The sequence below is a fragment of the Bactrocera latifrons genome, unplaced genomic scaffold (genome assembly GCF_001853355.1).
Source record: "Bactrocera latifrons isolate USDA-ARS-PBARC rearing strain unplaced genomic scaffold, ASM185335v1 scaffold_171, whole genome shotgun sequence".
Taxonomy (NCBI): Eukaryota; Metazoa; Arthropoda; class Insecta; order Diptera; family Tephritidae; genus Bactrocera; species Bactrocera latifrons.
Window position 1 is genome coordinate 154,483 of NW_017535197.1, and position 13,595 is coordinate 168,077.

Consider the following 13,595-nt stretch of genomic DNA (forward strand, 5'->3'; position numbering starts at 1 on the left):
TACATATGTCCTATGTTTTTGTATAGAAGTACATATTATCTTACAAGTAGTACTGTTAAAGTAACAAGATAAACTTTCAGGCTAACTATTCTGATAACTACTATGACATATACGTGCTCATTGAAAATATGGCACCGGACAAAATTAGAGACAGCAAATAAGATTTTCGAGATAATACAATTGCCGATAATGTAAATCGACATACTATATACGATATTATACACGATGATTCATCATATAAACATTGTTTACCTTTATTTGCACATACCTATTTAAACAGCCGCGTATATTTATAAATTTGAAATGCGATGTGAAGTAAAAAAACTCTTTTTGCAAGCTTGTATGAACCACGGCAGCTTAAGCGTGGAACAAGTTAGTGAAATACTTGAGCCAATTTCTCAATCATGTTTGTATATTTGTATGTGCAATTGCTAAATTACTAAAGCTAGATTTTTCAGATGATGATACTGCTACATTGGGCGATGTGAAAAACTTGGTAAGGGAAATAAACAGCGATTTAAAAGAATGTAATCAAGAATTAAAATTCGTAACACATCCACTGCTTGGAAAGGAATATTTGGTATTTGGCCTAACGTTCGAAACACCCGCGAGTAAACTTCAGCACCATTATCGTGAAGCAGATCAGTTATATTTCGCAAAGCTGGTAGAAACAATGGCTGTTCATGAAGACTACGGTATTTCGTGGGTTGATATGTATAATCTGCCGAACCTTCCTCAAACTGTCAAAAAGGACTTAACAAAAACGCGCGTTCAAGATTTGATAACAAAGTGGACGCAACAAGGTTATTTTCTGGAAAAATACGACAAAATATTTTTCGGGCCCCGGATGTTAGTTGAATATGCGAGCCATTTGAAAACCCATTTTTCTGATTACATCAAAGATTGTCCGCTTTGTAAAAATGTAGTTTTGTGGGTAAGATTAAAAAATAATAGCTATATTAGACAAATTATATAATTTTGATATTATTAGGACACAAAATGTGATCGATGTGAAATTAAATTTCATAAGGAATGCATACGAACATTTTTAAAACGAAAATCGAATTGTCCATCCTGTAACCAAGTTTGGAGTACACCGTTAAATTAACTTTCCACTATTTGTTTACAATCACATGTTATTACTGATAAATTACTTAATAGAAAATATTTGTTGGTTTATTCTTTATAAAATTAGCATAAGTCATCTAACAATAGGCACAGAAAACATGCTGTTTCGATGGGGTGGACAATAAGGCTGGTGGTGTTAGATGATGGGTTTACAACGCATCATAGCACGGTGGCAACCGCATTCTTTTTCTCTACCTTTGCTTGGTATATCATACAAACATTTCTATACTATGAATATCCTGCTTTTTGCGTCCAAGTTTGTCTGCTTAATAAAAAAAACTAAGCACTCACAATCCAAAGGTAAATTGAAACTCACCACAAAAGCCGTTATTGACAAAACACAAGTTGTATTCTTTTTTAAATGATACTTTATTTGTAAAATAAAATTATTAAAATACTTTAATTTACTACCTACCTTTGGTATTATTGAAACCCTCTTAGTATTCGGAGCGTAGAATGATAAATCCGGATCTCGGCATCCTTCGTCGTACTTAGTGCGATTATAGTAAAATATGCATTCTGTACACCAAGTCTTGTAAAAAATACGTATATAATAATTAGTAACATTTAAGGCTACTTGTTGCGAATGTTGTGCTATAACTCAAACTAAGAGTAGAGTGTATGGCTTGCACTACCTCATATACATATTAGTTGGTTTTTTTTTTTTTGTTGTCCTGATGTTGAATCGCAGAAAAAGATGTACCCATATGTTCTTACAAATATTTTACCAATCAAGAGTACATCCAAAAAAAAACTTTGTACATATAACCTGTAACGTGGTTAAACTTTTGAAGAACTCCTTATCGATTTCACGCTTACGTCAATTTATTATACTGTTTTAACAAGTTTTGTTTATAATTTAAAAACTATAACTAGAATTATAAGGGTAACTCAAATGGTGGTGTTAAGCAGATTCTGTTTCTTCATGATGTTTATTTTCGTCTAATTTTCTCAAAATTTTGCTGTATCATCATATTTAATACTTTTAATTATTAAATGCGTTTTATGAGAACTTATAAATGTCTTACAAGTAAAATTATAGTAAAAATTGAAAGATGTTAAGACAGGTGTTTTTAATACACAGAATATGAAAAAGCGATCAAAGTACGTATAAATTGTACTTTTCCATTTATGGGGTATTATGTGCTTCATATGTAGTGGATTACATTTAAATAATTTTGTTCACTACAAATATTCGGGTTTTGTTTCCTTTGTACTTGTGTGAATGTCAAATAAAATATTTAGTTTTTCTGTATAAATTTCCTTATTTGCCTATACAAATGTAGATTTGCGTTTGGACTGCAGTTGTCTGCATTATCTGTTATTCATCTTATTTCATTTCTCTTCCTGCCTGCCTGCCTGTGCCTAGACTGCCTGTCTCTCTGTTTGAAATTGTACTATGTACTTTACCTATTTACAAAAAAAGAAAAATTGTTATAAACAAATAAATTTCCATACACTTATTACTATATGAGTAACAATATTTTGCAGCTATTTTTCTTAAAAAAAAAAATTATAATACATATTAACGAAATTGGCTAATGGTAGGAAAAAAAAATTGTGTAACTAATAATAAAACCACTACGTAATAAATTATATTTGTATACCGAAAAAAAGTCTTACCTCATTCTTTAATATCTTCGGTTACCGCCACCCATGTTGCCACCACTTGGGCCTCCACCGGTGTTATAATTATTACCGCCAAAACCACCACTTTGTCCACCCACGTTTCCTACTTTATGAAAATGATTTTATTTTTAAGCATGTTACATTTTGTTAAAATTATTACCTTTGTTGTATTGATTATAAGGTGTGGAACGATTATTTCCGAAGTTGTTTCCCCTTTGAGGACCACCACCATAGCTTTGTTGGTATTCACTACCAAAATTGCCACCCCCATTATTTCCACTCCAGCCATTACTGGCACCATTTCCGGGACCCCCACCAAATCCGCCCCCATTATTCCAACCACCGTCATTACCAGACTGGTTATTCCAAGGTGCTGGCTGGTTATTCCAGTTACCTGGGCCGCTTGGACCACTTTGGCTGCCTCCAAAGTTCCCATTGTTACCAAAATTATTGCCACCCCAATTTCCTCCGTTTTGTCTATTATTACCACCCCATCCTTGATTGTTGCGGTCACCACCACGACCGCCACCTCTTCCTCCTTGTCCACGTCCACCTCCACCACCTCCTCCTTGACGTTCCATATCCTATATTTACGGAGATATCCAAAACAGAATTTTAGTGGAATTATCATTACTTTAAAAATATAAACTACTTGCCTGTTTAGCGATAGCCTTCTTTACATCAAGAACCTTATTTTTAATAGTATGATTCTTTTGTAGAATTATTTTATCGACGGGATCGTAGTCGTCGAATTCGATGAAGGCAAACCCACGTTTTTTCCCGGTTTCTTTATCCGCAACAATATTGATTCCAACAATATTACCATAAGACTTGAAGTATTCTCGTAAACACTCTTCGTCATGGTCATCACGGAGACCGCCTACAAACAATTTTTTAACAGTAGCACCTGCATTTGGACTGTCAATGTCTTGGCGCGGTACTGCCCTTTTAGGTTCCACGGTACGTCCATCAATTTTATGAGGACGAGCGTTTTGAGCATTATCAATCATATATGACTGTGAATATGTAATGAAACCGAAACCTCTGGAACGTTTTGTTTTGGGGTCTTTCATTACAACCACGTCAACAATGTTTCCCCATTTTTCAAAGTGCGCTTTTAAGCCATCGTCGGTGGTTCGGTAATCTAAACCACCAATGAAAAGCTTTCTTAATTGCTCAGGCTCGGTAATAGGCTGTAAATATAAAATAGTCAACATTTGTAGTTACTTTAATATATTTCTTCCACAATACAGAACATTATTACAATATCTATAAAAATATTACACCGAACACTATGAAAGACAGCAATAAAAAAAATTAGTCCGCCATTTTGTTTAAACACATGACGCTCAAGAATGACGCCGCGATTCTAACCAATGTTGGTAGTAACAGTAATAATTATTTTATTCGCCACTTCATTAGTATATACCTTACCATTTTAATATGTAAAGGAAAATTAATCAAAAATATTTACTTACCTCATCGTTGTAATTGCCATTCGAGTTTCCATTCTCAACATCCGCCATTTTTATTTAAGATATATATTTTAAACCCGTGGAACTAAATATGATATTTTATATATCAATTGCAAGGCCAATGACAATTTCTATCACACGAAGGATAATAATTAAATTATTTTTGACCGAAACCGAAGCGCACTGAATCAATACTGCTGTCGTTGCCTGCGAAAATGGCGACTCAACGACGATAAAAGGAAGCAAAAACACGCCGGTAAATTAATCACTTATCGATAATTTTGGAAACATTTCGAAAGCATATTTCGCGCCCACCATCGGATACATACTTAAGACTTTTCTTGTTACAACTAATTTTGCAGGCTATAGCTTATTGAAACAACAACAAAAAATTAAATAGTTTCAATTATACTATGTTCGGACCGACATTGAAACCTTTTGAAAACACATTTGTATGTTGTGGAATCTAAGTCGTTCGGACCGACAATATGTGTTTTCGATGAGTTTTCACTGACAACTATTAAAAGCGGTATTCTCTTACTCTTGCAAGATTGCACGATGACACAAAATGCAAAAATCCTTTACCGAAATATGCAAAGCCAAGAGAGCACCCATTGCAGAATCTAGTGATATATGATGGCAGGAAAATAAACATGGGTTTTGGTCTGACATATTTTACAGCCATTGCAATCAATTTTCTGCGTGTGTTTGTTGTTATGCCGTTGCACCAAAGGGAAAATTCTGCAATTTCTGAGCGGTGCAAGGTTTTGCAAGAGCAAGAGAATCGCCCTTATATGAGAATATCAAGCGACAGCTGTATTTGTATGTGGATTGTAAACAAATATCAAGTGACAATTTAGGGCCGGCAAAACATGTCTTCCAAAAACATCGATTAAACTAGAGCAGGCACCGATTATAATGAGTGGAATGTAAGTTTTCAATTAGTTTTCAGCGAAAACTGTGTTTTCGTTTGACAGATTTTACATGGACGAAAACACAAGTYTTCGTGCGAAAACCAGTTTTTGCCACGAAAACATGTTTTCGTTGTCGGTCCGAACATAGTATTATTAACATTACCAAGCATTGGTTGCCAATGGCGGCGATAAAAGAACTGTTTTGAACTTTTGGTTTGCAATATTGATCAATCGCGATTTATGCCATAAAATACTTAAACATTTTGAATTCCGGATCGCTTATTATGAATTGCGCTAACAATATTGAACATTTAGCACATTGTGTATGTAAATTTGTGCGCAAAATTTAATAAATAATAAGGCGAAACCTTGTTTTAACATTGTACTTTCAAAAAAAAAAACAATATTTTATAGCAATGAATATTAGCGCAATAAATATTGAGCTTGTAGCATGAACTTGCGATGCATTAATTTGTAATAAGAATCATGTTCCAATTATATCAATAAATATTGAACGTAAGACAAACATGCATTATTATTTTTAATTAATTTGGTATATATAATTTTAAAGAACATCCAATTTTGTGGCACTGAAGGATATTTTGTTTGTACCGACTGTAGGCACTTTAACAAGCTTCTATTTTTGTAAGAGTGGCAGCTCTGAACCCAAGCGAAAACCGCCATTTTTCTCTAGTGCAAATTGTTCAGTGGAAAAGTGGCTATTTCCGTTTTAATTGCCGAAGAGCTTGGTTGTATTTTTCTTGTGTGGAATAGAATTGGAAAAAAGTGATAACGTTATTAAAGTGAAGTTAATAATTTGTAGATTGATCTAACAGGCCTAAGAAAAGGTACACACCATTTGTAATAGCCAACTTGGGAAAAGTTGTCAAAAGGACTGTTAATTCATTAAAATATTGTATTGAGCGTCCATGTTGGATCCATATTTGCGTTTTAATTGCCAATTTATTACTAGGCACTTTTTTTTTATAACACCTCTATATATATGTAAATCAAAATTTGAAGTACTATTTTCTCATATTTAGAATACTACGAAACACACCCAAGCAATTATGGTCGGCTCAAGAGTTTACGTCGGTGGATTGCCGTATGGAGTTCGTGAAAGAGATTTGGAGCGGTTTTTTAAAGGTTATGGACGAACGCGAGATATATTGTTAAAAAATGGATATGGCTTCGTGGTAAGTGTGCATTATTTTTAAGTAAATCGATTTTAGGTTACTTTCGGTATACGATATATGTATATGTATTATGCTTTACTTTGTTGATTGCGCCGACGTATTAAGTTCTTTATAATTTTCAGGAATTCGAAGATTACAGAGATGCGGATGATGCAGTGTATGAGTTAAATGGGAAAGAATTGTTGGGAGAAAGGTACCTTACTTAAAATTGTGAAGTTATTTTTTTTTTATCGATATATTGTTGCAGAGTTGTTGTCGAACCTGCAAGAGGTACAGCTCGTGGTGGTCATAGAGACCGGTATGACGATCGATATGGTGGGCGCCGCGGTGGTGGTGGTCGCTATAATGACAAGTAAGTTTTTTTTTTTTTTTGTTTTTAGAAATAGTTATAATTGTTTTCTACTTTATGTGTGTGCTATTGGTATCTATATCGTTAAAATATCAATTGCTAAAGAGGCACTGATACTGAGTAGACATGATTTTTCAAAAATTCTCACTTTCCGTTATAAGTCACAAGAATTGCTACAAAAATGTAATTAAAATGATTGACAAAATAGTATTTACAAAAACTGCTACATGTTAAAGCAAATATATCACAAAATGTTCTTTGAACTCTGCTCATAATAACCTAGTTGAACGAGTAAATGACGCTGGATATACATACATATAATTATATTTATATATACAAAAGGGTAAAAGCGGCTAATGAGGTTAGAACTACAATGTCGTTTTGTGGTGCTTTATTATTATTATTTTTTTTTACCTTATCCAAGGGAAGTTTCAACATAAACTTTGCATTTGTAGTCTGGCAATATGTCCTGCTGTCTCTTATACACATCTAGATGTGTATAAGAGACAGGGATATACATACATATAATTATATTTATATATACAAAAGGGTAAAAGCGGCTAATGAGGTTAGAACTACAATGTCGTTTTGTGGTGCTTTATTATTATTATTTTTTTTTACCTTATCCAAGGGAAGTTTCAACATAAACTTTGCATTTGTAGTCTGGCAATATATCCTGACTAATAAGGGATTGTTAAAATTGAAAGTAATATATACATATGTATAAAATAGATTTTGCATTGTAAAACTTGCTGCAATCTAATTTTTTATTATAATTGCTCTGCTTTATGTTGTCAATTGAACCACACATGTCTAATATAATTAGAAATACATGTCCAGTAACAGCAGCAGTGTCACAACTAATTATAAATTCATTAAATTATTCACCAGAAACAAAAATTCCAGATCATCCTCTCGTTATGGACCGCCGTTACGAACAGAGTACCGTCTAATTGTGGAGAATTTATCGAGCCGCGTTAGTTGGCAGGTATGTACTTTATCACAAAGCTTAAGGTATAGTGCTAGCTTTAAAAGTTCTGCACATTCGTTGTGTATCAAAATGTTTTGTTAATATAGGAGATGTGTGTGACATATTTATCTATTAATATAACGCTTTTAAATAAGGTAGTTTGGTTAGCTTTAAAACAATTCCTATAGGGGTGTGGTCAATACATATGTCGGTTATTTTTTTTTTTAATCAATTCTTAAAACGTGATAAGGGAATGCAAAATAAACACGGCTAATAAAGGTTTTAATGAATATATAAAGTCACAGGATTAGAGGCCTTTTTTTCGTTATTTTTTTTTTAGTTTGATTAACAATTTTTTGCGTCTTTAGCATGTACTTTGTTTAACTACATTTGCAATAAATTATATTTCCTTCAAATAGTATCTTTGTTTATAAATGCTTAATTGACCGGTGTTATCCGATAAATTATTTTTTCTATACGAAAGAAATGCCACTAATGGGTTGACTGACAGATCATCACCTTGGTTGAAAGATGAAGCTAAGAGTATTTATTTGAGAAGAATTTATGTGAACTGTTTATGAGTACAAGAGCAATCAATCCGCTTGGCTTGGCTGGCTGCTCACTAGAAAACTCATGCGACCTCCCTGATTTTAAGGCGGGAAAGGCGGCCATTGCAGTGTGAAAGATATATGAGGACTCATCCTAATTGCAATCACTTACAATACCAATTCTTAAGAGACTGAAGGCACACGAACAAAAATGCCATTCTTGGAGGTAGATTGTTAACATTCATCCGGTTCCTGAGATGGTCATGATGTTGTTCCTTTAATGCGACCGAATGCAAAATCGAATTTGGGAATAATTCGCTTCTAATAAAATTTTTGGGCTTCGAGCAAGGAAAAATAAACAACCACATCCACCACTTAAAAATGTTTAGCCAGGACTTTGGAGCACTCACAGAGATAGGGTTAAAAAACATCTTTAATATAAAAATAACGGTAGAAGAATCGTGATCGATGTCAGAGCAACCTAATGAAGGCACATGAGCTGAAGAAGCGGACAAGAAACGCAATTATTCGATATATAATTTTCTGCCTTTGCAATTATATAGTTCGATGTCTGGTGCATATGAAATTTTTAAATGTACAAACTGAATGCGCTGGTTTTTTAAAATTAGGTACATATATTAAGAAAGTAAAATGTATTAAAAATGATTTAATTTTAGAATTGTCGAATTCCTTATAGCGTATAGCGATTGCAAAATAATCACAGAGTGTCGTACCAACGTAGAGCCTGTCGGACAAACCTTCCGAACGATTGCGATTACGAATGGTGTGCGAGTGGTGCCATAGAGCTTCTAATGCTCCTAATGACGCTTCTGACGGCTTCAGCAAACGTGCTTCCCAGGCTTTGATATGCTCTGACTATGGCTATTAAATCTGTTCCTTGTCCAAAAATTAGCGACGTGCAAAAGATGTCCTATAACTGGTCTACTGCTTAGGTGGTACTTAATGTAGAACATCGATGTCGTCGACTGAACCGTATCTAACCGGCCTACCAATAGTTCTTTCTGGTGATGAGGGACCGTAGAAAATATCAGCAAACCAACAGTCAAACCTAGATGCGATGTTGATGGGTGGTGGCAGTCAAGAGAGTGCATCATCATACCTCCATTCTGGAGGTCTGAACTCATTTCCCTTTATTTACAGTAGAAGAAACATTATTTCCGAAAAGGCATAACTGGTTTCCGATGTCTTATGGCGGCCCTAATCTAAGCCACTTATAGATTGGGTTCTCTTGTTCGCATGTGCAACAACGCAACGAGGCACACTTATAAAAATTGCTACCGGAAGTCCTTTTTTATAGCGAGTATATACTTGAGTGACGTACCTATGTGCTTGCAGAGTCTGTGTTCAGATGCTTCTCTTCAAGAAGTAATAATGATTCGACCAAACCGTTATCGTCCGCATAGTCACACTAGAGTTATCTTTGCAACCCACAATGTCTACGTGAGATAAGCGTGCGAAATTTCACAAAAGACGGTAGACGAGGTGCATATATTTACGTATTCGTTGGATGTAACTAATTAAGCGACTTAACTTGAGCATTTGAATAGTGCCAATTTGCTGAGATTTTATACACTTGAAAAAATTTCGAACACACATCTGAGGGTCCTATGCGCCACGTACCATATGCAACCGCTGCCTACGTTGATCACGCTTTATATTGAGGTCACAAATACATTTGATATACAGTGAAAGTATTACTGACAAAAAGCGACTTTGTTGATGTGATATTAAGTAAGAATTGCAATACTTTTAACGTATTATTTAATATATGTATATGATATAGTTTTATGCAAAGAAAGTCTTTTTTTTTTACTTTGACTTGGTCTCATCTGCAAAATGTTTCTGATGACATGATGAGATCAAGTATAATTTGCTGAAGTCCTGAACTTTTCTGAGCTGAGTGTTGTACACTGGATTTGATCTTAAACCAAAGAGGGGAATGTGAGAACTTGGCTTGTGAACAAACGTAACACGGAGCTTGAATATCTCGACGAATTCGACAAGGCTAATATTAATAGCGCATTCTACACGAATCCGCTCTTGTTCAACACTCACTGTTAGCTTCTTCAGCAAATTCTTTAAATTACTTTCATAACCGATTTTTAAGAAAAAAGTTAAAGATATATAGTAAAGGTTCTCTTTTTCCTAATATTTCCCTTTCCGGTAATTAAAAAAATTGGTCAATTTAATGTAATTAGGATCTGAAAGATTACATGCGACAAGCAGGAGAAGTTACCTATGCTGATGCACATAAACAACGCCGCAATGAAGGGTAAGGATGTAAAAATCATGGAGTAAGACTTAAAGTTCATCAATAACTTTATATAACAGCGTTGTGGAGTTTGCCTCATTGTCGGATATGAAGACTGCAATTGAAAAACTGGATGATACAGAGTTGAATGGCCGTCGTATAACTTTAGTTGAAGATCGTCGCGGAGGTCGTGGTGGTGGAGGACGTGGAAGGTCTCGGTCTTCGAGTTCACGTTCACGATCCCGTTCTCGCAGACGTTCACGCTCCAGGTCCCGCCGTTCATCAAGGTCGCGCTCCAAATCTCGTAGTCGCTCCAAGTCACGTGGTGCACGATCAAAGTCTAAGTCACCAGTGAAATCACGTTCGAGATCTCGTTCTAAGTAACTACCCTCAAAAATGTTTTAATACCAAAAATTAATTCGTTGGTGTATTTTATAGCAAATCTCGTGAAATATCCAAGTCTAAATCTAAATCGAGGTCCCGCTCACATTCACGCTCTCCTAAGCGTGATTCCCGTTCACGTTCGAGGTCAGTGTCGAAGCGTGAATCTCGTTCTCGCTCTCGGTCTAAATCAAGACGAGATTCCAGATCACGGTAAGTATTTACGTCAGCATATACATGCACTTTAAAGATTCAATTAATTTCTTTTTATTCTATTTCGCTTTTCTTACTACTATTTTCGTCTTATTTTTGTTTATTTTGGATTGCTGTCCTTTTAAACCGAAATAAATAATATTCTGGAAAGCATTTAATTTTGAGTATTTTGGTTAAATTAATCTAACTCACGCAACTACCTTTTTCAAAATTCCAAAGCATCCCTGCTAATTTTAACATTTTTTTATGTTCGTGACGTTTCAGCGACCGCTCCGCCTCGCCCGACAACAAATCGCGTTCCCGTTCGCGGTCTGTGTCACCGAAAAATGGAAATGCCTCACCTGACAGAAATGAGAGTATGGACGATTAGACATACTATTAACATTTTCAACCATACACTACTATTATTACTACCACTTAATCCGACAGCCTCCCAAAAATTTTTACTAAACTTTTCAGCTATGAATATTTAACGTTTATGTATGAAATTATGTACTATATATGTAGTTTGCCACATAAAAATAAAATAAATAGTAATTATAATTTATAATTTGGTTTATTCAAATACTGACGAGTGAAGTTGTGAAAAATAAAATAATTTTACTACTTGGTTTTTAATTGTAATATGAAAAAATGCAAGCAAACTAACTTTACTACTATATACGTATGTATGTGAGATATTCCTGCATTGAAATATTTGATATTATAATTTTATAATTATTTAATTTGAAGACCATTATTATGAGTTTATAAAATGTACGCATTCCTCATTTTTGTAAGATTAATGCCATAAAGATAAGCCAATTGGCGGCAACAAATAAACGTTAATACCACACAAGCTATATATTTTAACGAGATGAAGAGTTAAGCAATTTACAAAATATTATGGATAAATGGATTCTGGAAATGGTGACGTGCGTATGCATAGGTATTTAGTAAGAGAGGTAAGTTTGTTTTGTTCATTTATATGGTAAGGTTAGTGTAACATTTCTAAAGGATATTTTTCATAGCAACTTGGTGCTGTAAGTATAACTTTTGTATTAAAAGGAAGTACATCTACGTATTGGATTCTGAAATTGTTATTTTTATTCAAGCATTGAATTGAAAGGAATTACGATTGTTCTACAGCAGTCAAAGGATCTGCAGGTTGCTCCCATTGCCAGTCGTCCCAACTAACACAGTCCTTGACGCTGTCCAGATAGGCCATCTGTTCGGGACATCGTCCTAAAATAGCCGGCTCGTTCAGTTCTTCGCATATCCAATAGGAAGTTGGATCCCAATTGTTACGAAATATGCGAATATCAATTTCTTCCTGAGTGGTACAATTAGGTTGACCATTTCCAAGCATTGCAAATGCTGCTGGAGCAGTCAAGACCAGAAGTAGCATAAGGGGTACTTGCGTTGGCGAAAGTAAACACATCCGTATAACAATAGTTTTATTATTAATGTGACAAGTAATACATAAAAGTATTTGTCTTACCGTTATAAAAATTCATCTTTATTGTGTTGTGAACAGCTTTATAATGTTCTTATTCAAAATATGTGACAGAAATGCAGAGCGCGGACTTTTTATATACGCTTTTGCTCTTTAAGTGAAATTTGTTTTACAATGATTTTCACTAAATACATCTTTAATTACATAGAAAATGCATTAACCGCTCACTACAATCGGATGTTGTTAAAGGCACTTTACATTAAGAAAGTAAATAAGTATACACATTTATTGCAAGGTAAAGTAGTACATCTGTTTAAATGCAAATAATGACTAAAGTAAACATCTACATACTATTATAAAACTAAGTTGCATCTCGCCCAGATAAGTTTTGATGTATTTATGTATTTAAAATGTTAATTGAAAAGTCACACGTCAACCATATTGAAGCATATTTTTTGCAAAATTCGTTTTCCTTTTATTCAACGTAGTTTCCCTTTAAGGATGAAGCCACCCTGTATTTTTCTAGTTAGGTTTGCCCTTTGTCTCGAAATGGGTCTAAGTTTTCGCAATCCACTTAGGGCGTTCACCATCTTCGGTACTCATTTCACCACGTCTAAACTTATCATTCGTATCCTCGATGGTTGCTATTAATGGTACAGTGCCCGGAAATTCGTAATCAAGTCAAGTTTTTGCCTCAACTGTATTTTTTCCATTCAAAAAGCAATATTTTACCAATACGCGAAATTAATTTTTATCCATTTTTTCACAATTACAAAAGTTGCTTAATTCAAAATGAAATAATTAACAAACTACTGATCCAACAACTGTCCAATTTATACACGCGCCTTTTCATGGTTAGGATTAACTAAAAATCATGGATTTACTTCGAAGAGCGCCATCTATGTGTCAGTACAAGTGGCCTGTTACGCATGACGATTTAGAGTAGAGTTCCTATTTTATAGCAATTGTATAGAATTTAAAGAAAGAAGTATTCTGTTTGAATAGATTTTAATAGAAATTATAAAATACAACCTCGGCGAAACCTCTTACTAAATTTTAATATATTTTTTGAATTATAAGAACAT

The 13,595-nt window shown here is 34.3% G+C and overlaps 4 protein-coding genes across 6 annotated transcripts; 2 read left to right on the forward strand and 2 right to left on the reverse strand.

Annotated features, from left to right (window-relative positions):
• Nucleotides 1-217: 217 nt before the first annotated feature.
• LOC108966951 (non-structural maintenance of chromosomes element 1 homolog) lies at nucleotides 218-1,531 on the forward strand. The gene is made up of 3 exons (XM_018930117.1): nucleotides 218-406; nucleotides 459-934; nucleotides 992-1,531. Exons 1-3 carry the CDS (start codon nucleotides 304-306, stop codon nucleotides 1,106-1,108), a joined length of 696 nt encoding a protein of 231 aa, XP_018785662.1. The 5' UTR covers nucleotides 218-303; the 3' UTR covers nucleotides 1,109-1,531.
• A 404-nt stretch (nucleotides 1,532-1,935) lies between these two features.
• Nucleotides 1,936-4,467, reverse strand: LOC108966950 (heterogeneous nuclear ribonucleoprotein 87F-like). 2 transcript variants are annotated; one of them, XM_018930116.1, is made up of 5 exons: nucleotides 4,236-4,467; nucleotides 3,414-3,950; nucleotides 2,918-3,341; nucleotides 2,752-2,860; nucleotides 1,936-2,538 (listed from the first exon to the last, which is right to left on the reverse strand). In XM_018930116.1, exons 1-4 carry the CDS (start codon nucleotides 4,281-4,283, stop codon nucleotides 2,760-2,762), a joined length of 1,110 nt encoding a protein of 369 aa, XP_018785661.1. In that variant the 5' UTR covers nucleotides 4,284-4,467; the 3' UTR covers nucleotides 1,936-2,538; nucleotides 2,752-2,759. The 2 variants fall into 2 exon arrangements, with proteins under 2 accessions (XP_018785661.1, XP_018785660.1); XM_018930115.1 differs by having other exon boundaries at nucleotides 2,752-2,863.
• Nucleotides 4,468-5,857: 1,390 nt separating this feature from the next.
• LOC108966922 (serine-arginine protein 55) lies at nucleotides 5,858-11,625 on the forward strand. 2 transcript variants are annotated; one of them, XM_018930075.1, is made up of 9 exons: nucleotides 5,858-5,994; nucleotides 6,190-6,342; nucleotides 6,465-6,535; nucleotides 6,590-6,694; nucleotides 7,583-7,679; nucleotides 10,429-10,502; nucleotides 10,562-10,861; nucleotides 10,920-11,075; nucleotides 11,340-11,625. In XM_018930075.1, exons 2-9 carry the CDS (start codon nucleotides 6,217-6,219, stop codon nucleotides 11,443-11,445), a joined length of 1,035 nt encoding a protein of 344 aa, XP_018785620.1. In that variant the 5' UTR covers nucleotides 5,858-5,994; nucleotides 6,190-6,216; the 3' UTR covers nucleotides 11,446-11,625. The 2 variants fall into 2 exon arrangements, with proteins under 2 accessions (XP_018785620.1, XP_018785621.1); XM_018930076.1 differs by having other exon boundaries at nucleotides 7,598-7,679.
• A 511-nt stretch (nucleotides 11,626-12,136) lies between these two features.
• Nucleotides 12,137-13,331, reverse strand: LOC108966924. Its single transcript, XM_018930077.1, has 2 exons — nucleotides 12,556-13,331; nucleotides 12,137-12,470 (listed from the first exon to the last, which is right to left on the reverse strand). The coding sequence occupies exons 1-2, from the start codon at nucleotides 12,569-12,571 to the stop codon at nucleotides 12,187-12,189; spliced, it is 300 nt and encodes a 99-aa protein (XP_018785622.1). The 5' UTR covers nucleotides 12,572-13,331; the 3' UTR covers nucleotides 12,137-12,186.
• Between the last annotated feature and the right edge of the window lie 264 nt (nucleotides 13,332-13,595).